Source organism: Rhipicephalus microplus, chromosome 5, assembly GCF_043290135.1.
Source record: "Rhipicephalus microplus isolate Deutch F79 chromosome 5, USDA_Rmic, whole genome shotgun sequence".
NCBI lineage: Eukaryota > Metazoa > Arthropoda > Arachnida > Ixodida > Ixodidae > Rhipicephalus > Rhipicephalus microplus.
The window spans coordinates 46,183,856-46,207,793 of record NC_134704.1 but is presented as its reverse complement, the minus strand read 5'-3'; the positions used below and the strand labels follow the sequence as shown (position 1 = coordinate 46,207,793).

General features: G+C 46.6%; 2 protein-coding genes across 3 annotated transcripts in view; both read right to left on the bottom strand.

Moving 5' to 3' along the window:
* Positions 1 to 1,570, bottom strand: part of chico (insulin receptor substrate 1 chico) — a 56,501-nt gene extending 54,931 nt beyond the window's left edge. For both annotated transcript variants that reach the window (XM_037425608.2, XM_037425609.2), the window contains exon 1: positions 1,433 to 1,570. The gene's annotated coding sequence lies outside the window, so the exon portion shown is untranslated. The remainder of the gene's footprint in view (positions 1 to 1,432) is intronic.
* Positions 1,571 to 2,534: 964 nt separating this feature from the next.
* On the bottom strand, positions 2,535 to 23,433 carry LOC119174623 (E3 SUMO-protein ligase NSE2). The gene is made up of 5 exons (XM_037425610.2): positions 23,217 to 23,433; positions 22,793 to 22,905; positions 20,477 to 20,624; positions 16,603 to 16,777; positions 2,535 to 2,715 (listed from the first exon to the last, which is right to left on the bottom strand). Exons 1-5 carry the CDS (start codon positions 23,335 to 23,337, stop codon positions 2,607 to 2,609), a joined length of 666 nt encoding a protein of 221 aa, XP_037281507.2. The 5' UTR covers positions 23,338 to 23,433; the 3' UTR covers positions 2,535 to 2,606.
* Positions 23,434 to 23,938: the final 505 nt, after the last annotated feature.

Here is a 23,938-nt window from a genome sequence, read left to right as displayed (position 1 = left end):
AAGGCGGTCGGTATAGGCAAGGCACTAACAAAATCAAACGGGTAGCGCCAGTTAAGAACGAACCCACAGTTTAAACCCGCACGGAAGCCCCTGAATGGTTGAGGAAGCTGCGTTCACTCGAATCGATCCAAACGTTAACCAACCTAAGCTAAACCAACGTGGATTGTTGTAACTGCGCGGAAAGCCGCACAAAACGCAATCCAATTAGTGTCACACGAGCTAAAAAGCACGCGCCTCTAGGGAGATATTTTTACGACTAGGCGGTGCTCACTGCAGCAAAGGAAGTCAAAATACCGCACGCTTTTTTTTTTTTTACGTGCGTTTCCGTTCACTCGCCGCGGCAAACGCATCGTCACATTGTCTGACAGTTTCTCTTTTCTTTTTTTTGCTGTATCCTCGAAAGTAGTACACTGCAACAGAACAGCGAGGGCCCTGAGCGACAACACAGCGATAACGGCATGTTCCTGTAGCGTGACGTAGCCGGTCAAAAGACAAACAGAGAACGAGACATTGTAAACAAGTCGCCTGACCTTGAGTAAAAGAGCTGCAAAGCCGCTTCGTTGGCACTTTGCGGCCGGAAAGAAAATGTAAAACACCGTACGAATGAGCAGAGCGCTTAACAAACTCGTCACAAGCGATCCGGGTAGACAACGGGGTCAACAGAAAGGAAAATTACGGTCAGATTTCCGGGTCCACGCCGGAACTAACAAGCGGCTAAAGAAAAAAAAAATGCCATTCGCCATTCCATCCGTCTGTGTGTTGCGGCGGAAATAGTGCGTCGAGACAAGAGACACGTCGTGCAGGGCGCGTGCACGGAATGCGAGAAATGCAGGGCCCAAACGTGAAACCGAACACATGGGGAGGGGAAAACAAAAGATGAAAACTTGATAGTACTAGTCGCTCCGTGTTGGTACAAACATTTTTCTACTTTTTTTCCTCTCTTCTCTCGCTCTCTTTCCTCGCGCTACCGACGGCGGCGATTTCCTCCGCTACCCCGCCTTCCCCCTACGATCAAGATGTGCCATGTTGAATCGGCAACGCCACGACACTCGCCGACTAGTCCACATTTTCTCGCTCACCGGCAAACGGAGCTGTCGCGCTAAACAACTGAGCGACACGCTTGTAACACCGCGGCCGCTTCCTAATCGGACCCTTCGGCAGCAATGGCGCTGTCACGTGGTAAAATGCGCTCGCCTCGGTCTAGTAGATCGTTAAGTCCACGCATCGCAAGGACGGACGGCATAGTCGGGTCAACTGACAACGCACGCGAATCGGACCAGCCCGCACCGTGAAGCGATGCGTACGCCATTAAAATCGCCGCGAGACTCGCATCATCACCCCCACCTCCCCTCGTTTCGGAGTTAGCCTTCCGCAGCAAGGGGAGACCCGTGTCAGATAGCGGGCATCGCGCAAATCGAGAAACGTCGCTCACCTAGAGCTTGTCTCCTCGTGAGCCACGTTTGTAGGTCCGCTGATCCCTCGGCAGGACACGTCAACGTCGCGTTGTAAAGATCCAGTCCACCCTCCTATTTTTTTCCGGGGAATTCACGGCTGTGGGGCAGCACGACCGCCGCTCGCTTCCACGTCTGTTTACGTTTTTCTTCTGCTGACGCTCACTACAGGGCGCTGGTGGCGGCGGCGGCGGCGCGTTTCGCCTTGTACTCCGCCCTCGCCTACGCAACTCAAATCGAAAACAACGACGCGCTTTTCCGGAAGGACGCGGCGGCGCTTCCCGGAACAGAGCTTTCGGATCCTGAAACCGCGCTAGGGCAATTTAAAGAGGTGCTCGTTTTCACGTGCGTCTCTGTGCATCGCAGTCCATCCAAAACATTACTCGCCAATGAGCTCACCGATACAGCTAGCACCTAATTCTTCCCGGTTTTGCGTAGCAGTATCGGCACAATTTTCTGCTTGTTCCGTCTTCAGCATAACGGTTAGGCTAGCTGTAAGACTATCTACGACGTCTCGCATAATCAGTGCATTTTTTTTTACGCGAAATCGCTGCAAAGGGAAGGAGCACCGCGCCTCACGGTTAACCTTTCCCGGTAGCTCGCGCCGCGGGCTGTGCTCCAGTTTCATTACGACCTTGACCCGGCGGCTTCGGCCGCCCGGAAATGCAGTGACGCTAAAAGGTAGCGATTTATTTCGGGAATGGGGACGGTGGCACGGGAACCTCCCACTTGTGGCCCACATCTTGCTGGCATTGTATCAAAGAGAATTCTGGTGCGGGCTTACGATTGGGACCCAGCATCTAAACCGCTATCGGCGCCCTTCCGCGTCTTGCGCAAGTAAGCCAATCGTGACCGAATTTACACCGTGCCTCGCTCTTGGCACGCTACCACATTACGGAAAAACAGTAGCTGGTAGGAAACCATACCCAGTCATTAGTATTATACTTTTCATATGTTGGTTATCAATGCAACAATTTTTTTCACCTATATGTAGATAACAGGCCAATGGTAGACAAGGCTCAAGGCAGCATGCACATGCAAGTCATGCACACGCAGTTTAGAAAGAGACTGCCACATCCTCACTAACTTGCTAAGAAAGATAATTTTATTTGTAACGGCTTGTACATAAACAAGACTAGAGAACGGGGGCGGTGCTCAATCTTTGTGTTGCGATCGTTCGCGGAGCATTCTTGCAACGAAGTGGTCGTTCACAAGGTCTTTCATGTTCAGCGTCGATTTGTTTCCGCAACCCAAATACGGGCACCTACGAGGACAAGAAAATAGATCAGCTCTGCAATTTGCACAACATACAGCCTTGAATCCACCGAAACAAACGAAAGGCAAATTAGGTGACAAGGATGACTGTGCAATAACCTGAAAACAGTAGCACATTTTTTGTTTAGTGATTTTCATCTACGCGAAAGAAACACAACAGATGACATTGATACAAAGGGTACAGTGTTCAGAAAACAGACTGGATGTGTCCTCTCATTCATGCCAACAACTATGCTTCTACATTATGAATTTGAAAAACATTGCTGGCCGTTGATTCACAAGGAAATAAACAACAGTGAAAAGGTGTTGAAGAGCCCTTGCCCTCACAAACTCCTTCACAAAACATCCATTCTGCTTTCATAGATTGTTCGACCGGCTCTCTCCACCAAGTGCCTATAGCTGCCTTTTGCCATTTACATGATGCCACGGTGCGTGCACCCATCCCTGAGCAGGAAAGTCATGAAATGCCCCTTGATCTTCGAGGCAATACGAGCTGTCCTCGCGAGGGCAGCACTGGGAAAAGAAAAAGGCGAATTGACCCCACCTCCGAGCCATTGAGAGGGGCACTAAAGAGAAACAATTTGAATCAGTTTAGATTAACAAATTGTACTTTGATAACTCTAATGTCATTAATTTTGCCATCATATGTTTATTAATAGAGGAAAAAATGAAGTTGAAAACTCCATCTTTAAATTTCATGTTAATATCTCTGATTACGACCCCTTCAGAGGACAATCTAGAAGATTTTTACTGATTTGTAACTATGTAACTCTTAGCAGGCATCGTTAAAATAGATGAAGTCACGGTGAATGGTGCAGAAACTATAAGGTGAAGTCACCACCACAACTTTCTTTTTTGTGGGTTGTCCCGCTTACCAAGTGTCTTTTGACCGCAAGCGTAATGTTTTTGGCAACCGTGAAAGAAAAATTTACTAGTACGAGAAAAATCGTTTGGCTGTTTAGTGTGCCTTCAGTCTGCAAGCTTTCATATTTAATCACCTCCCGCCCAAACCTGAGACACAACTAGATTTTTTTTTCTTCTATGCCGTGGTTGTGGCCCACTGCACATATGCTAGCAATACAAATTGAATTCGCTGACGTCCATATCGTGTTTCTATGTCGGAACAAGCAAGAACTGCTTGCAAAGAAGATTGTAGTGTCTTTCTGTAGTCCCTGAGCTTTTGCCACTGCACTTGTCAAAAAGAATGGTGGAGCATGGCAATTTCGCACAGACTATATTCACCTAAACAAAATTCCACAAAAAAAGACTTTTACCCTTTGCCCGTATCTGTGGTGCTCGGCGCTACCTAGCAAGTGGTAGCTATTTCTCTCCTTTCCTTCCATTAACCTCTGGTGTTGCTAATGGCAGATCGCCATCGTTGAAGCAGAACAAGAAAAATATGTATCTGTTGCCCCTGGTGGTCTTTATCAATTCAAAGTAATGCCTCTTGGTCTATGTAACATGCATGCCGCCTTCGGCCGAACGATAGACTCTTCGTAGTGAGGGTTCAAGTGGTCCACATGTTTTCATTATCTGAATCAAGTCATTGTTACTTCACCTGCATTCGACAAACATGTCTCGCTGGGCCAGTCTATAGTTGAACTCCACAATATATGGCCTTAGTTGTCACCTAATCACCATCCCCTGATCTGTACAAAATTCATGCTGTGTTTTCTCTCCCAAAGTCTGCAAATTAAGCTTGCAGTTTTGAAGGACGGTGCTTATACGTCCAGTCCTTCATAGAAGACTTCGCAACTGTTTGTTGCACAGCGCCTAGCCAACTTCTTTGAAGAGAGATGTGCTGTTTTCTCGGGGTCCTGATCGTGCTGCATCTTTATCTCAACTCATGGCTCTCTTCACACCTACGTCAATCCTGCCCCACTTTGCTTCAACAGAAATTGAAACTTATGCCAGTGGTCACAGTATAGAAGCAACACTAGTACAACGACAGCATGGACCCTGCCACTCGTTGAGCACGATTATTAAATCACAGCGTGTGGGCTGTTGCAAAGCTTCGTCCATACTCACACGGACATTCCATCACTGATCATCACGCTGCTAGGTACTCCACTATTAGGAAACCCTACCAGACGACTTGCACACTCAAGGATATACGGTCTCCATCATAGAGAGATGAGATGCTTGCACTAGGATGCAGATACCAGTTTGTCTCACCACCCTGACAGGATTTGCACAGGTTCTCAAAGCGAAAATTCAGGGATATTCCAGGACTCTTCCAGACTTGTCACAGGTTTTTCAAGGACTCAAAGCGGCATGCAATGTTGAAATTTCTTGATATAAAATTTTTTAAAAATGACTAATTTTAGTGTACTTATAATAACTATATGGACATCAAAATTAAAACAAAATAATCGAGTCTTAATAACTTGTCAAGAACACAATGAACGCGTGCAAAAGCGGTCAAAATTTCTTCTATATACAGGCTTGAAGGTCACCAAATATTGTCATGGGGTCGTGACGTGGCCGAAGACAGGAGACTTTGCGTTGGAATTTAGCTCTTTATTTGGGCGAGCCTGTGCCCGGTAAACGGAAAGTCCGATCACAGTGGCAGCCTTGGACTGATAGCGGCGAACGGAGCGTCGGCCATCGATCAACAACTGACAAGTGGCGAAGCACGTCGGCATTTATACTCTTGCCGTCGAATGTTCTAGCGTTATCGCTGGCGGTGGCGTAGGTTCCAGAATAATCTGTACAGTTCGCAGAGTAGGCGTGACCTTATCGAAATGGTCTACTACAGTCCAGAAGCTCCTCGAAAACTGCATCCGCGGTATGCGCTGAGAATTGTGTAGTGTTTTGGGGCGATAACAAAACTTTGGAAATGGAACGTGGCATTGCCCCCCTCTGAAAAAGACATCGTCACGATGCTTTAATTAAAGATGAAGGTACAACAATTATGCAAGAAAGTACAATGAATAAATTACGATACAATAATAAAAAAACACTGTTTCAGTTTGTTAACGTGCATGAAACGGCTTGAGGTGCGCGACATGGACGACTTCAGGTCGCGATCGGCGTCGTTGAGAGTTCGCGATGCCGTCGGGGACAACCTCGTAATCAAGTGGGCCGAGACGTCGAACCACCCTGTGCGATCCGAAGTACCGTCGCTGAAGCTTTTCACTTAGTCGGCGTATCGGCGTCCACACCCTAACACGTTCACTGGGCTGGTATTCCACGAAGCGCCGTCGAAGATTGTAACGGCGGCTGTCGGTCGTCTGTTGATTCTTGATACGGAGACGCGCGAGTTGTCGGGCTTCTTCGGCGCGTTAAAGGTACTCACTCACATCGAGGTTTTCTTCGTCGGTGACGTTGGGTAACATGACATTGACAGTCGTTGCCGGTCTCCTTCCATAGACCAATTTGTATGGAGATATCTGCGTCGTCTCCTGCACCGCCGTGTTGTATGCGAAGGTCACGTACGGAAGAATGGTGTCCCACGTCTTGTGTTCGACATCGACGTACATTGCCAGCATGTCGGCGATCATCTTGTTAAGCCGCTCGATGAGCCGTTGGTCTGTGGGTGGTACGCTGTCGTCCGGCGGTGGTTCGCCTGGCTGTATGCCAAGATCGCTTGAGTTAAGTCGGCAGTAAATGCCGTTCCTGTCAGTGATAAGGACCTTTGGGGCACCGTGACGTAGGACGATATTTTCGACGAAGAACTTAGCTACCTCGGATGCACTGCCTTCGGGAAGGGGTTTTGTCTCGACGTAGCGAGTGAGGTAGTCGGTAGCTACCACGATCCACTTGTTTCCGAAAGCCGACGTCGGAAACGGCCCCAGTAGGTCCATACCAATCTGCTGGAAAGGTCGGCAAGGTGGTTCAATTGGCTGCAGAAGTCACTGGCCTTGTTGGCGGTGTCTTGCGTCGCTGATAGTCCCGGCGTGTCCTCACATAACGAGTGACGTCGGTGGTAAGATGTGGCCAGTAGTACCTTTCTTGTATCCTCGCGAGCGTGTGAGAAACACCGAGGTGCCCTGCCGTCGGATCGTCGTGCAGGACCTGCAAGAGTTCTGGTCGCAGAGCTGAAGGCACCACAAGGAGGTGCTTAGCTCGAAGCGGTGGAAAGTTTTCTTTTGTAGAAGACCGTTTCGCAGGAAGAACGATGCAAGTGAGCGCTTGACTACCTTCGGGACTTCGGCGGCCCTGCCTTCGAGGTATTCTATCAGGACCTTAAGTTCCGGGTCGGGGTTGCTGTCGTTCAGCGAAGTCGTCGGGTGGTGGTTGGTCGACAGGCGCACGAGAGAGACAGTCGGCGTCGGAGTGTTTCTTGCAGGACTTGTAAATGACAGTAATGTCATATTCTTGAAGTCTCAGGCTCCATCGTGCGAGGCGACCTGAAGGGTCCTTCAAGGTGGCTAGCCAACACAAGGCGTGGTGGTCGCTCACAACTTTGAAGGGCCTGCCGTAGAGGTACGGGCGAAATTTTGACGTAGCCGAGATGATGGCGAGGCACTCCTTTTCTGTTGTGGAATAATTGGCTTCTGCTTTGGATAGCGATCGGCTGGCGTAGCTGATAACCCTTTCAAGTCCGTCAGCCCTCTGCCTACGCTGCTTACGTCAGTGAATATTTCTGTGTCGGCGAATTCGTCGAAATGGGCAAGTAATGGAGGCGTCTGGAGGCGATGTTTGAGCTCCTGGAAAGCGTGTTCCTGCGGCGTTTCCCACTTGAACTCCACGTCGGCCTTGGTAAGGTTAGTGAGAGGATCGGCGATGCGGGCGAAGTTTTCCACGAACCGCCTATAATAGGCGCACAGGCCCAGAAATCGGCGCACCGCCTTCTTGTCAGTGGGCGGCGGGAAGTTGGCGATGGCGGCTGTTTTTTGTGGATCAGGACGAACTCCAGACTTGCCAATGACGTGCCCCAGAAACAAGAGCTCCCCATACGCAAATCTGCACTTTTCTAGCTTCAGTGTGAGCCCGGACGTCTTGATGGCTTGAAGTACAGCTTCATGGCGCCGAAGATGCTCGTCAAAACTCGAGGAAAACACGACGACGTCGTCCAAGTACACAAGGCAAGTCTGCCACTTCAATCCTGCCAGTACTGTATCCATAACGCGTTGAAAAGAAAGTTGCAGGCGCTGAGCAAAAACCGAAGGGCATCACTTTAAACTTGAAGAGGCCGTCCTGTGTTATAATAGCCGTCTTCTCTCGGTCTCTTTCGTCGACTTCGATTTGCCAATAGCCAGTCTTAAAGTCCATTGAAGAAAAGTACTTGGCCTTATGGAGCCAATCAAGTGCGTCGTCTATTCATGGGAGAAGATACATGTCCTTTCTTGTGATTTTGTTCAGGCGGCGATAATCGACGCAGAAATGTAGGGTCCCATCCTTTTTCTTCACTAACACCACGGGAGATGCCCATGGACTCTTGAACGGCTGAATAATGTCATCCCGCAGCATTTCATCAACTTGTCTCTTTATGGCCTCACGTTCTCGCGTCGAAACCCTGTACGAACTCTGACGGAGTGGGCTGGCATTTTCTTCGGTTATGATGCAATGTTTCGTGATTGGGGTCTGCCGAATTTTTGATGACGACGAAAAGCAATCTTCGTATTGCAGGAGCAGGGCCTTGAGCTGTTCTTGCTTATGGTTCGGAAGTCTGGGATTGACATCGAAAGCTATGGGAGGGGCTTGGTTCCATCGAGCAGGTTCCGCAGAATCGGCGAGGGCGAAAGCACTGTGGCTTCGACAATTTCTTCGATGTATGCGACCGTTGTTCCTTTGTTCACATGTTTGTACTCATTGCTGAAATTCGTGAGCATAACCGTTGCTTTGCCTCCCCGCAGCTCTGCAATTCCTCTTGCAACGCAAATATTTCGGGTGACCAACAGATGCTGACTGCCTTGAACGACGCCTTCCAAGTCAGGTGATTTAAGAGCACCGACTGAAATAATGACACTTGAGCGAGGCGGAATGGTGACTTGTTCTTCCAGCACATTCAAGGCATGGTTTCCCGACGGCGTGCGCGGCGGTAGTGCTTCTTCTATGGATATTGTTATCGACTTTGTTTTTAGGTTGATGACAGCACCATGGAGGCATAAGAAGTCCATGCTAAGAATGACATCTCTCGAGCAACGCTGTAGGACTATGAAGTCTGTAGGATAAATACGGCCGTTAATGGTGACTCTCGCTGTGCAGATTCTTGCAGGTGTTACGAGATGACCTCCGGCTGTGCGGATTTCAGGGCCTTCCCAAGCTGTCCTAACTTTCTTTAACTCCGCGGTGAACGACCCACTAATGACGGAGTAGTCGGCTCCAGTATCGACGAGAGCGGTCACACTGTGGCCGCCGATAAGAACGTCGAGGTCGCTAGTTCGCCGTCTCGCATTACAGTTAGGGCGTGGCGTCAGGTCACGGCTGCATCGGCTTGTTCCGCTGCTTCCATGTTGTTCTGCTGCTTCCGCGGATTCCACGTCAGGCTGCGCTTAAGGAAGTAATTTTCGCAGCTCTTCTTGCACGATCGCTCGGATCGTCTCACGCAAGTCAGTGGTTCCAAGCGCTTGAATGCCGGCGTAGCTTGTAGACGAGAAGCTACGGTTATATTGCCACATGCGCATTTCGAGCGTCTTCTCTATCGTAGATGCTTCTGAAATGAATTCGACGTCGTCCTAGGCGGGTTTCTGATCAGCCCGGCGAAGAGTTCCTGCTTTACTCCTCGCATGAGCAGAGCGAACCTTCTACTCCTCGGACATGTCGGAGTCAGCGTGGCGGAAAAGTTTAATCATATCTTTCGTGAACAGCGCCACGTTTTCATTTGGCATCTGCATGCGGGTTTCAAGAAGAGCTGCGGCCTTCTCCTTGCGCACCAGACTTGCGAAAGTGGTGAGGAACCTGGCGCGAAATACGTCCCACGTTGTAAGGCTTTGCTCTTGGTTCTCGAACTAGGTTCGAGCAGCATCTTCCAAGGCGAAATACACATGCCGGACCTTGTCATCATCTGTCCAGTCATTGAAGGTGGCGACACGGTAGAACCTTTCGATCCAGCTTTCCGGGTCTTCCAGTGGCCAACCGCGAAAAGTTGGCGGCTCTTTGGGTTGCCGGAGCAGGAGTAGTGGAGGCTGCACGGGGGCGGTCATGGTTGCAGTAGTCATTGTCGGGATCCGGGTCTGCCTGACTGCTTCAGGAAGGGGCCCGTACTCTGGTTGTAGTCCCCTCTGCCTTCGGCTTGTTCGCTGTTCAGGGTTAGCATCCGTGTCTTCTGTGCCGCTTGGGCTGGGGTCGCGGCTTGAAGGGGGCGTCCGGAACATCAAAGCAGCAGCACCTCGACGAAATGTCACGGGGTTGTGACGTGGCCGAAGACAGGAGACTTTGCGTTGGAATTTAACTGTTTATTTGGGCGAACCGGTGCCCGGTAAACGGAAAGTCCGATTACAGTAGAAGTCTTGGACTGATAGCGACAAATGGAGCGTCGGCCGTCAATCAACAACTGACAAATGGCGAAGTGCGCCGGCATTTATACTCTTGCCGTCGAATGATCTAGCGTTATTGCTGGCGGTGGCGTAGGTTCCAGAATAATCTGTACAGTTCGCAGAGTATGCGTGATCTTATCGAAATGGTCTACTTCAGTCCGGAAGCTTCTCGAAAACTGCATCCGCGGCTTGCGCTGAGAACTGTGTCGTGTTTTGGGACGATAACAAAACTTGGGAAATTGAACGTGGCAATATACATTCAAAATGCCCAAAGGAATGTTACTTCACTTACAAAAAAAAAAATCAGAATGATGTTAACAATGACTACCCTGGATCACTCTGCAACTCTTGAACTTACTATTAAGAAAGCTTGCAACACAAAATGAACTCTGACAACAGTGGTTGTGATTTTTCCAGTATAACTTTCGTTTGACCAAACATATTCAAAACATTCAGCGTAATGTTATTTCACTTATACAAAGATAAATAAATATACAGGAGGTCTGCACTTGACGTCATTTGCGAATAGCACTAGCCACGGGATCACCACTGTGCAGCTCCACATGTCCGAATTACTCACAGCACGCACTTGAGGATTTTTTTAAAAAATGCAGTTTGGAAAGGAAGCCATCAGGAGAGCGCAAATTATTGTGCTAGAGAGGCTGGAAAGCTATGTGAGCACATATGTCCCTTTCACAGGAGATCTGTCTGACCATGCAAGACAAGGCGACGGTGGCAGCGACATAGCGAGAGGAAAGCACGCCAAGTGACAAGTTTGTACGGTTCACTTAGTGCCCCTCTTCAGCGTGCGCTGGACCTTACTTGTTTGTAATGTGCCCATGCTGCTTATTCTAAATGCTTAAACGTTACCTTGCATAGATACAGTGCTGGCGTTCTGCACAACTAAGAGAACCTTTCGATATCACTGCTGTGCACCGCTTCTGTGTTTTTCTTGCAGTTTTTAACAGGATAATTAGCTCTATACACAATAAACTGTCGCTTCTGACTCTGTTGAGGATGATATATTAGTGTGAAAATATTTTTTTTCTCGCCACATCCAGCCGCACCGAAAGTGCGGAAGCTTCCCTGGGGCATGTATATACATGCACAAAAAGGCTCAAAAAAGAATCGTCTATTTCAAGCCTTGACGTCCACCGCTGCATCTCTAGTCTCAGCCTTTTTCATGAGTATTTTCATAAAATAACGATGTCATCCGTACATTATTCTACTGGCCCTCATATCTCACGGCACTTGTCATTCACTTCAAGTTGCTAGGCCACGAATTAAGATGACCACATTTTCTACGACGTTCTTTGTACGGACAGCAAAAGACTGGAACAATCTTCCCCATAATGTTGTCACCACTGAATGCCCATCATCATTTTTTGATCAATTATGTGTACATTTTTCAAGGTAAAAACTTGTGGCAATAAAAACTTTTTTTGTACATTAAACCACCTCTTATGCAATACCCCCTGGCGGTGTCTTTAAGGAAAATAAAGTTATGTTATGCTGAATCGTTGCTGTACGGCACATAAAACGATTGCCTTACCTGGGCATCCAAAAGCATTTTTGCAGTTTGTTATATCCAAAAGTTTGTTATAAATGTATATTCTGAACCCTAACACTATTGCACGAAAATTCTTCACTTCATTATAACCAATAATCGTAACATAAATGTTTCAGTTATATACCACCGTAGCTTTTACCTTCATGACAATGAATTTTTCAACCTCATCACTGCTGAGCACTGAGGTGTTTCAAGTGCATACGTCCACGTGAGCTGTCATTTCATTTGGCCTGGTCTTGCTCACTCTATGCGACACTACATCACTGCTTGGGAGCTCTGTTGGTACTGAAAAACGCCCTGCCATTCTCAGCTAGGTGCTACAACCAACCGAAAACGTGGGTACTCCAACCAATCGACGACATGCCATGTTGTAACTTGAGGTCGTTTGAACGCTGTGCGTGTAAAAATGCGCAGACATGTTGACCAAGTTGAGAGCCACAGCATTAAGTCTCTTTATGGCTGATCGCCATTCCGGCTCCGGTAACTGTTGCATCACAAGACAGTGTGTAGACAACACCAAAGCAGTGGTTTTAGTTCTGAGGGTCACAATATGGAGCAGCCACCATAGGCTGCAAGACAATATGATTTGGAGTGCAAGACAGTTGCCATCTTGGCCACCTCTGCTTGAGTGTGAATACTACACTGAAAAAAGACTTGCGCTTAAGCTACATGCAACAGTATAAACACGTGACTGAATTAGTCTAAGCAGCGGCTACAGTTACAGTGGTGAGGACCCATGAGCAGCAGGTGCGTGACATGCGCATGCAAAAAAATGCATATCAAAGTGCAGTACTATTCCTTTTCGGTGCAGATAGAGTGCAGAAATTATGTGTGGCCACAATAATAAATTGATTGAGATAGTGTCCTTCCATATCAACACCACAGAAAATTACAGGGCGAAGGAATGAGTGGAACCGCAACAATTTGGAATGTTATATTACGAAGTAGGGCTTGCAGCTGACTCTTTTAAAACCAATATTGTGTAACTCTACAAAACCCCGATGTAAAGGCATATGGTTTTTCCTGTTTTGGTACTGTCTGTCATCCCAATGAAAGGTGAATGGTGAGAGCAGGGCATGTACAAGGATATACAAGCCACGTTCACAATCGCTGCTCAAGTTACACAGCCTCCGTTTCAAAAACCACCCTTCGTGCCCTTTCTCCTATCCTTGAAAAGCCATTGACGGCAGGCGCCATTTGCTAAGTGGTGTAATCACGTGCACCCATTCTGCGATGGAGATAGCCGGCTTGTGTCATCTCTGCTTCAGCCGCATTCGTCTGTAACGCTCGCGTGCTTCTACTCGCGTGTGAGACATACGATGCCCGAGCCATGTGATCGATTCGGACTTTATACACAACAGGATGGAGATGACGGAATCCCGTCCAAATGTCCATACAGGTGCTATCGCAATAAAGAGGTACTACCTTAACGTAAAAGTGCACAATAATTTGTTTAACAACTACCATTTAGCTGTTGCCGCAGCATGACCCTATGTTAAGATTTACAGCTGAAAGGTAAAAGCTGCACGCCTTATCCCTCATTGTAAACAGTGCCATGAAAATATGGAGAAAGAATAAAAGAGAGAGGCTTGTGTTTCCTAGTGCTGTTAACAACGAATAATCTATACCACATGAAGTGGGTACCACACACTTTTGTTTCTACACTGCACTTCTTCATATTTGTAGGCTTGCGTAAATATTCTAATTCTTTGAACAAGTAATGCAGCATTCGAATTGACTTCAAATCAAACTTAAATTATCAAAAATTTTGAATTATTCGAAATGAACGAATATGTCAAAGGTGCGACAGCCAAAATAGAATTTGGAGCAATTTTCAGAGCAGCAAAATGTTACTTTTGGAGCACAAAAATCCGAATTTGCAGCAGGTTACAGGGAAGAAAACATTCATTTTTATCCCAAAGACCAAATTTGTAGTAGTATAAGTAAGAAGTCTTACATTTAGCAAAAAAATATATGTACAAACCACTCAATATGCCCTAAATTGTGCAGTGTGAGTAAGAGCACTGCTATCTCAACAAAACTAGTATCTTGAACCACCCCACTGAGCAAATAATGCTGACATCCACATTAGCACTTGCCGTGTCTAACTCTGCGAATTTAAAAGTGGATCTGCCAAGCTGGCGACTTTGAAATTCGAGGAATTCATAGGGGTGGTAAAAAAGAAACTGGCACATCATTTTTTTTTATTTAGGGCGCCAGAAATGTCATACACTGCTCCAAATGATTGCCAGTAACGTTTTCCGACGTCATCAATCCTAGTAGTACTCGCAATCATGTGCCATATACACACACGAGTTTTTTAACAAAATGTGCTGTGTCCTGTGATTATAGCTTACAGCCCCTTCAAAATCGAAACGCGTTTATCCGCAAGGCACCGATGTACTGCGGCGAAGATGAATTAAGCAGCGTTCTACACGAGTTGAAATAAGTCGTGCAACACCGCTACGCCCCCCTCCCCCCCTTTACATGCGGAGCATGTCATACTAGGGGCTAGTCATGCGCCGTCACCGTCCGCAGCCCCCCTCCTCCTCCGCCAGCCATCTGTGCAACCCTTCCTCCTCTCAACACAGCATGCGCTGCGCTCGCTTCTCCCCTCCACGCGACCTTCAGTTTTACGTGCGCCAGCTGTATGCTAATGCGCGCAGGCCGGGGCCGGCGCTCGCTATAAATAACCAAGTGTCAGGGCGCGCCGCCCTTCATCGGTTGGTTTGTGCGGTCGCTTCACGTCCGATGTCACTGGTGAAAATGTATGCTAACGAAACGACTCTTCGCTATAGTAGGCGACTTCAACGCCGACGTCATGAAGGACGATTGGGTGGTTGACGACATGGAGTCACGGCACACACTGCTACGAGCAACGCACGACGGCAAACATCATCCGACCACGGTTCGCGGGACGTGCATCGACCGCGTCTCTGCAAATTTCGACCTTCGACCGCTGCAACCAGACCCACTCACCCTTCACTTTACGAACCATGAAGCCATCTTGCTCAAAATACCCAAAGCGTCTCATCAATAAACATAGTCTTTCGCAGCATATGTGCGTGCATGTTCACTCATGTTCACTCATAACACACACACATGTCGCAAATTACAAACCACATTTATACAGTTCAACATATATGCTCCGCATGCTAACCAGTGTCCCACTCGGGAAACTGCCGTCATTTTTTTCTTTCTGTTTTGTTTTTGCAATGGGATTAGGTTTAGGGCACAACAAATTGGCTCGCTTGCAAGGCACGTTCGACCAGATGAAATAACAACGGCGCATGCTTGTTTGCCCGGCGATGTCACCGGAAATCTATCGCCGGGACGACGCAACTTCAGGACTGTAAAATGTTTTGAGCGCCGTTGCTATGGCAACCAATGTGGTCACCAGCAAAACTGATTTTCGCAGCACATCGAGTGTGTCCGCCCGCGAGTAACGCGGTGTACGCTTCCATATTTTGTTGCTAACATGCCGCAGTCAAGTTTGCCTGACTAGGAAGTTTTTATTTATCGTGAAGCGTTGGTGGCTTTGGAAACGTCTTTTTTTGTTTTCAAGTTCCGCAGTCCCACCAATAGATACCCGCAGCGGTCAGCAGACCAATGGCGAGCGGTTTTGTTACTTTATCTGGTCGACCGCGGGTCAACAGCGCCCTGACCTAATGGGAATATATCCTACACCGTGGTTTAGGGTTAGTGGCTGCGCGCTTGAGTTTGTTTATGCCGCAAACCGCAGATTGCAGACGTGGCCGCCGTTACTTGCGGAAATCAGCGCAACTGATTAAATTTTGAGGCTGGTCAAGCATTTTAGTGCAGTGTGACGCAATTTCAGCAAATTTTATGGTTTTAGCACAGCTCAGTGCCAAAATGTAAAATTGTATCAAATTGGCGCAATTGGCGCAGCTGTTGCACCCTTGATACATGCATAATAGTTCTCATGCAACATCCTGTAAAGGTGGTTTCACTGCTGTGGAGTAGTGATAAGCAGAGAAAGCATTTATCCAAGTAGACATTAATTCACATGCAACTTTTTGTGAAAGTGGCTTCACTGCTGTGAACTGGTGCTGAGCCGTGAAAACACATTATCAGAATTTGGCACTGCTGCGAAGCCCCACTTTAATGCAATCGGAAGTTATTACCCTCACATCAATTCATTCTTGTTTTTGAGTTAAAAGCTTGTTTTACCGACTTATATGCTTTAAGTATAGTAAATTTTAAAACATAAGAGACTTTAGAGGCCATCACTTGCATTCAAATCCTGCTACTTTTAAAAGTTGTTTCCACTTCTTTTGATGCAAAAAAAAAGGCATTTACACAGGCCTTGTCTGAATTTTAAAAAAATATGGTGCAGGTTAGTTTTGTGATGACAAATATGCCCCTCTTTCTTGATAATGTGTGATATATACATTATTCAAATTAGACTCAAAATTTTTCGACCAAAATACTATTTGCTTCAAACCTACATAATTGACTACATTTTGTGAGCGCACACTATTGGCGAGAGCATCTGTGTTTTGGCATAGGCTTTCAAAATGATGTTTAAGGACTCATGCCCAAGCCCCCAAACTAGTATTTGTATGCAGAAGGTCCCATTTTACCACTGTCTGTATCATGGCATCGCAACCCATACACCCACTGGGGAATGAAACGAAACTACATTCGAGCCTCATAATAATGAAATCGCATTTGATGCAAAAATGACCGGACTATTCTTGACTTACTTTGTCATATCCGTGTTCATTGTACTGAGGTTTGAGTGTAGTTTACAAAAGTGTTATTGCAGTAAATTAAAAATGAAATCACTTTTCTTTTTCATTTCCCCATAAAGTGTACTTCTCAGTACTGCTTCACATCGCTAGCGATGAGGCTGGCATACCTGGGGTGTTTGGAGCGTTTGATGTAGATGCTGATGCTCATTTTGTCATAAATGTGGCCGCACTTCGTGTTTTTCACGGGCACTTCGATGTCCTTCTGGGTGATTGGGTCCTTCCATTGAGTGTTGCTAACATCCTCAGTCATGATAAGGTCTTCCGAGCTTTGAGATGATGTCACTTCAAAAAAGCAAAGCATCAGGTTGAAATCAGGAATAAGCATAGAAGAGCAATTCTCAGGCGAGCTGGTGGTGCATGCCAATGGCTAACAGCGCAGATACTGCACAGACGAAGAATAGGTCTGTTATGCATGTTTTTCTTTATATGCATCCTTTCTGCACTGTCAGCCATTCAGATATGCATGGGCAGGGCATTAAGTGAGGCACCAAAAGCTGGTCCGTAACCGTTCCTCTACCAAAAAAGAGCTGAGCTTGTACACGGAGTTTGCACCGCTCCTACCGAAGACAAACTGGCAACTGGTGCGAACACCTCACTAGATTTTTGCCGGCCCTTGCCTCACGGCATGCTCTTCACTGTTGGACGTCTAACGGCGGGTGCTGGAGCTCTGAAGTGAGTGAGGACGGGCCTTTGTATGAAAAGATTGAGAAAATGACAACTTCATGTTTCACTTGTAAGCTCTCCTTACTGTCACGAGCAGAGGTAGCGTGGCTGCAGCAAGCACAGGACTGGATTAATCGTACTCTTAAATCTCATTAAAACAAAGTTGCACCTTACATGAAAATAAGCTCGTTACATCCAAAAATTCGTAATAAAGGTTGATTAACTATTTGAAAAATATTTCTCATTTACTTCATTATAAACAGTATTTCGTTATATCAAAGTTTGAGTGTATAAGCTAATCCAGCAGCTTTTCTATGGATCAGGTTTGATTTCTTATTCACACACTGCATCGTTGGGACATTTAAATGAAATGTGAGAGCAGGAATTTCTGATGCTTTGGTACTCACTTTCAGTTCCTTGCTAGTCTGCTAAAGAAGCAACTTGTTGATTGGCCCGAAAAGAAACTTAGCTGCTTCTACACGACCTTTTCTGCATCATAACGTCACAATATATCTACTCAACAGGAACACAACTGGCTTATAGGCAAGCTGTTGTTACGTGTGCGTAGTGCCACTTTTTTGCACCTTTCTGCTAAATATGATGCTTTGGACATCAATCATTCACACGCACGTCACATGAGCAGTTTAAAGGCCTTGCAACTGATAGTCTACTGACTCAGTGGTCAAGCACGCTCTGCAACAAAGGGGGTTTCGAAGGCCATTGTGTCAATAGTCTATTGGGCCAATGAAGCAGTGTACATTTTTATCGAAACTGCGATAGCCACTGAGCAATGAAAGCAGGGCGATTATGACTTCTTGTCCACAGCGTGCTCTTAGTCACGATTAGAAGAAGAAAAATTTTACGATTATGCTTTAAAAGCAGTATGCTCTGAGCAGCATTGATTATTTAGTAAAGCACACTTCCCACATGTAATGCGCATACATACTTCAATGAGCAAAATTGTACATACTTTTAACAACAGCAATATCGTTGTCGTCATCACATTTTGCCATGCATCGCTTGTGGCAGTTTCGCTGCTCAACCACTTGAAATTCAATACGTATTAATAACTAGAAGTAAACAATCTATTCAAATGTTTAAGCAACAAATAAAAAACAACAGAGATACTTGTCCTTTTAAATAAATTTATATTATTTAGGTTCAGGTGCAACGAACACAAAAATAAATATCTGGAACTCCACAGAGTTTTTGCAAGAAACAGGTCAACCACTCATGGCCCCTCAAAAGAGCCATGTAGCGTCGAGTGAAATGAGCTGTGGTGTTTTGATGGCAATAAACAAGATGGGCTTCGAAAACTGCCCACATGACACAGGTATCAGACATTTCAACAGTTTCCCTTAAGTCCAAAATAACTGTGCAAATGCTGCTACTTAAGAGTGCTCATTGAAATGCTAGTACTTTATCAAGGTTTCAAGTATGGGGCCCTTAATAAAACAAGTTAAAATGAAAAGCCCAGAAATGTCACATCAGTAATTTGTAATATAATTTGTAATATTGAATTAGTCTTTTTCCCTTTAAGGGACACTGAAGGCAAGTAACAATTTATGTCAGTCTGAACTTTCAGTGTCTAAGAACATCTAAAATGTCTGTTTTATCAAAAGCAGAGCTCGGCTAATCCAGTAATTAGAGGGACACTAAAGGCAAATGTTGAGTTGACGTTGAAATAGAGGTCTAGAAACCTTGTAGTGCTACTTTTGTGCCAAGAAAGTGCTTATGTTGAAATAAAATCATGTTTAAACGATTCACATCACATCAGCGCACTTCAAGTCATCCGCCTGAAAGCGCTATTTCTCTTGCCACTGATTCCGTGCCCAACGTGGCCCACCTTCACTGCACGGCCACCAACACTAGTAGTAGCAGAGCGAAAGTAGCAGGAGCCACAGCAGCAACAGCAGCCACTGAGCGATTTTCTGCCATGACCTCCGAGATAGTGCACGCGCTGTGTTTCTCTCCGGCCGTCCCAATCGTCGCACTCCCCGGTGAAATTAATGAGTATAGCTACGCACACCCGGCATTCACTGTGGATTTTGGCAGCAGCGGAGAACGCGGCAGACAGCAGAGCGTGCGAGATTCCGGGGCGTGATTTTTTTTTTTTATATGCGCAAGAATCGCCCTCACAATTTCTGGCTGCACTTAAAAAAGTATTTTTTTGTTCTAGTTGCTGCATTTATTTTGCCGAAGAAAAGCATGGCACGGTAACGCCAAGCACACCTGCCACACAGCTGCTTTCAAGTTGGAAGTGATTGATCATGAACTAAACAACCGCAGCAGGGCCACCGGTAGGCACTTTGGAGGTGACGAGTTTTGTGTTCGCTACTGACGGCGGCAGCACGGCCAGCTGAAAGCCATCAAGGCGCGCTGGACATTCCGTGTGCCCAAGACTGGGATGGATGGTAAAACTTTTTGCCAGAAGATAACTGCGGACAATTGCATGTCAGATGGCCATGATCCCAAGGCTGACGTCGTACGCTAACCTTTTGCGGGTTTCCGGACGAATGCTATCACTATGCTCGCAAGCTCTGCATACAATATTCCAAAACTCTACCATTTGCTTGCAGTTCTTGTGCCTCAAATAAATTTTGTCTTGTATTGAACCTGTGGTTTTATAGCTAAAGTAAGTCTTTGTGAGTACTTCTCAAAGCTTGTAAAGCTTGTAGTTAGTTGCTAGCATGAGAATACCAATTTGCGACCACTTTGTTCCCCCAAAATTTTCCTCATGTAATTCTCGCACCCCGCAACTTTTCATCAGTTTTCCGCGGAAAAAAAGTGTGAGGATTATGCGAGTAAATGAGGTATTAAGGTTTCTGGACTGCTGTTTCAAGAATTAACGGCTACTTAATATTTGCCTTCAGTACCCCTTTCAATGTTGACACTATGGTAGTCAACTTCAACACCTCTTTTTTTTTTCTTCTCTAGCTCAATTCCACAGTAAGAACACCTATTGATTGATATGTGGGGATTAACGTCCCAAAACCACCATATGATTATGAGAGACGCCGTAGTGGAGGGCTGCGTAAATTTCGACCACCTGGGGTTTTTTAATGTGCACCCAAATCTGAGCACATGGGTCTACAACATTTCTGCCTCTATCGGAAATGCAGCCGCCGCAGCCGGGATTCGAGCCCGCGACCTGCGGGTCAGCAGCCGAGTATCTTAGCCACTAGACCACCGCGGCGGGGCCAGTGAAAACACCCATTAAATGTGTAAAATTTTGGTTCCGACAGTGGCACGATTGAGTAACCCGTGGGAACATAACAAATGCTATATTAAAAGCGCGAACATTGTAAGTTCTCATACCTTCCTCGTGTCTGCTGGTAATCCGAAGGACATCCTTGTATGCCATGTGATCGGCGGGGTTTCCTTGCTTCTGTCTAGCAGCTTCATAGATGGAGGCAAGTTCTTTTTTCCAGTACAGGCTCTGATCTGCTTCAGTAGCCTGCCGGATCTGAAATGGTGGCCAGAAACAATCGAAGTCAAACTCAGTGATATAGAGCTTTCTTAAATAACATGCTGTATATCCCCATGCCCTTCATGAACTATGAATCCTCATTGTCACATTAGTAAACACACAAAGTTGTAATCTTTCTGACAACCTTCAACCTGAATGAAACTACGACACAGTTAATATTAACAGCAGAGCTGTTCTATTGGTTGGCCTGATGAGAGATGAGTGTCCGCATTACATGTCACATTTCGGTTCCCAGACACACCCATGGAAGGCAGAAGCAGTAGCCAGGCGGAGAGATGATGGAAGGGCTGCTAGAGCGTGAATGGGGCCTAAGATCACTGCAGCAGGGGCTGCCGCATATCATTTCCCGTGCATCTCTGCTCTACATATGTTTTTGCATACCCTCCCACAAGACAACACAGGAAATCTTGAAGGGGCCCTGCAACACTTTTTTAAGAATAGACACACTAAAGGAGCTTATTGCCTCACAAATTTTCTGCCATCAAATTTTTCCAAATCTGTGCATGTATGAACGGAGTTACAAAGATTGGTCACATGCTGCAGTCACATTCTCTCTTCTCTCATCCCGATGAAAGTGCTGGAAGCTAAGCAGGGAGGATTGAAACTAAGGCAAGTTGATATGGATTTATCTTGATTTTAATGGCGCACTAAGGGACGAGGACTATGAAAAGAAAATGTACCCATGTTACCAGCGCACGTTTTGTGCACCTTTTTTACGTAGTCCTCATCTCTCAGTGCGCTGTTAAAATCAAGGTAAGTAGGGAGGAATGACACGAGGAAAGAAAATGCATTACGTGCACTTCGTCACCTTGAGCACTTTTCTCTCTCTCTCTTTTTTTTTTTCTCTGAATGCGCAACTTCTCGGGGTGGTCGCGTGCAAACGCGTGGCTAAGCTGCGGCCTCCCGCGGTGGTCCCAGTAACGACTGAGCGCGCCATGCTCAGATCGGCCAATGGACGATACTAGGTCTAGGACGTAGCAATTTGGGCCTGTAGTGTCATTTGTTGAGAGAAGAGGAAGTGATTTTAAATTCGGAGCATCTTTTAGTCACACAATGTCGCGCTTTGGCGTCGACGCCATTTACACCCCTACTGCGTCTCGTGCCAGCCTAGGAATACGCTCGCAAAAATGTCGCTCCCTTGCTCTTTCTCGTCTCATAAGGCCAATGCAGGCAGCATCTGCTAGTAAAAAAAAAAATGACAGCTCGCGCTGCACGATTGTTCACTGGCCACTTCGTATATGTAGGGACTGTATCGTGCATTCGGAATTCCGTCAAGGGCATCTTTACTTGGCTTTCACTTAACGTTGAAGGTAACGCTTTTTCTTCATTCACTAAATAATAATAATAAAGACGAAATAACAGTTAAGCATTCCAAACCATACCCAATTGCATAATAATTGACCGGGAAGACAGGAACTCTCCTGACCCTTTTCCTCGTGCGGCGTTTTCACAGATATCAAGACCAGGGCACCACAAATATTGGCATTTGTAGCCACTGCAACACCTGAGCGGACCTGGCGCACTTCATCTGGGACTGCCCGCTGTACACTGGAACCAGGCAACGGGATTGCCACAATTCCACTGGAATGGCACCCAATTTCATTCCAGGCCTGGACGCATCACCGGTGCTGCCACCAACGAGCTATGGCGGTCGCTGCTCGAGTACCTGAACAATCCCAAGGCTCCAGCTTTTGGCACCAGGCTCTGTCTTGAACGCAACAGCCAGAACGTCAACTCGCACGACACTTATTAGGACTGCATTTTTTGTGCCTCCCTCTTTTTTTCAATGTTACGTTATTGCACACAGCTTAAAAGACGATCACTTGAGATTAAGGACTATACGGCCACAAGTGCAAATTTTCAACTGAGTTTATTGGACAGACACATGATGCTTTTATGCAACCACGTATCAAATGCACAAATGACATATCAGTGAGAGACCATACATTGATGCTCACAATAAAGGTTTTGGCGTGGTCATCAATCAACAGTGGGTCACAGATGTCCAAGTGAACGCTTGTGTTTTCCTGAATTTGAAAAACTTGCCATACAAACTTGCTTTAGCATTGCTTGCCGCTGTAGTAAGCAACTTATCAGCTTCTACGCTGTGCTACACTTGCGTAGAATAACAATCCAAAACATACCTTTTGGATAAGTTGTGGAGCCGCTTCCACGAAACTGGCGGCGTCGTACTCTTCCTTAATCACAGCTTCGGTGCAACTCTTCAACTCCTCCACGTCTACGTTAATACTGTCACCTGGGCAGTGACACGACCCAAAACATTGTCATGATAACGAACACGCGTGCAGCATCAATCCGAACCACTTTTTAATTTACTCCGGTAAACGCAGCGCACGGGGTTCGCGAGAGAAATAGGTGTATTTCGATCATCTTGCAACTGGATTATTTCATTGGTGATTACATCAAAGAGCCCAAACTCTTCAATTTATTCACGGCACATTACCACATACACGACTCAGCAATACAAGCGTTCAAGTGGGAAACAGTGTATATACATTGCACACAGTATGCTAAGGCAGTTCAAGTAAAGGAAACTTCAAAGCGCACCTGTCTCTACACTACAGATATCCGCAGCAACACCGCGTATCATATCCAGTCCCTGTACCACATACGTGTTAAGTATTTTTAGATCGTCGACAGCCATGTTAAAAGGCGTTAGAGAAACCATGGTCAATAGCTGAAATAAATGAATGAGCAGAAGAAATAGCGCGTCTCTTAATGCACGTCAGAACGCACTTCACACCATAGGAATCTTCGATTTGGCTTGCACTAGTTCAGAAAAGTGCCGCAGCGGTGCCAAGCGGTGCAGTGAGCGTGCAGCGCCGGTCGAGCAAGTGCAGGTGCAGCCTCAACACGCCTCGGCACTAGCCGACACTAGCGCGCGACGGCTACAGCCAAAACGAAGGCGTGAGTTGACGTGAGTGCAGGCCGGAGAACACCTTGTAGTGTAAGCCTAAAATAGCCGCCTCCGCCGCCTTGTCCGATCAATACACGGCCGTGATGGCACTTCTTGTGACTGCGATGGAATTGCTGGACTCGAGCAGCGACGACGATTCCGTCAGCGGTGCCGTTTGCAGTGACTGCGACGATGAGTACGACGATGCGTGCATCTTGGTCGCGTGCGCGTTGGTGCGCGACGATGCCAACCGTGTACCCGGGTACGAAAGCATTATCGGCAGGTACCATGAGTATGAATTCAAGCGCCTCTTCAGGCTGTCCAGGGAGACTTTTGATAGTTTCAGTGCCAAGTTCAAGACTTCAGCCTTCTA

Bases quoted from the DNA above. Each gene is read 5' to 3' on its own strand.
- LOC119174623 (XM_037425610.2), bottom strand. From the start codon at position 23,337: ATGGTTTCTCTAACGCCTTTTAACATGGCTGTCGACGATCTAAAAATA. The intron at 22,906-23,216 runs GTGCGCTTTGAA...GTCACTGCCCAG, and splicing joins TATCTGTAGTGTAGAGACAG to GTGACAGTATTAACGTAGAC. The intron at 20,625-22,792 runs GTATGTTTTGGA...CCACCATTTCAG, and splicing joins CTCCACAACTTATCCAAAAG to ATCCGGCAGGCTACTGAAGC.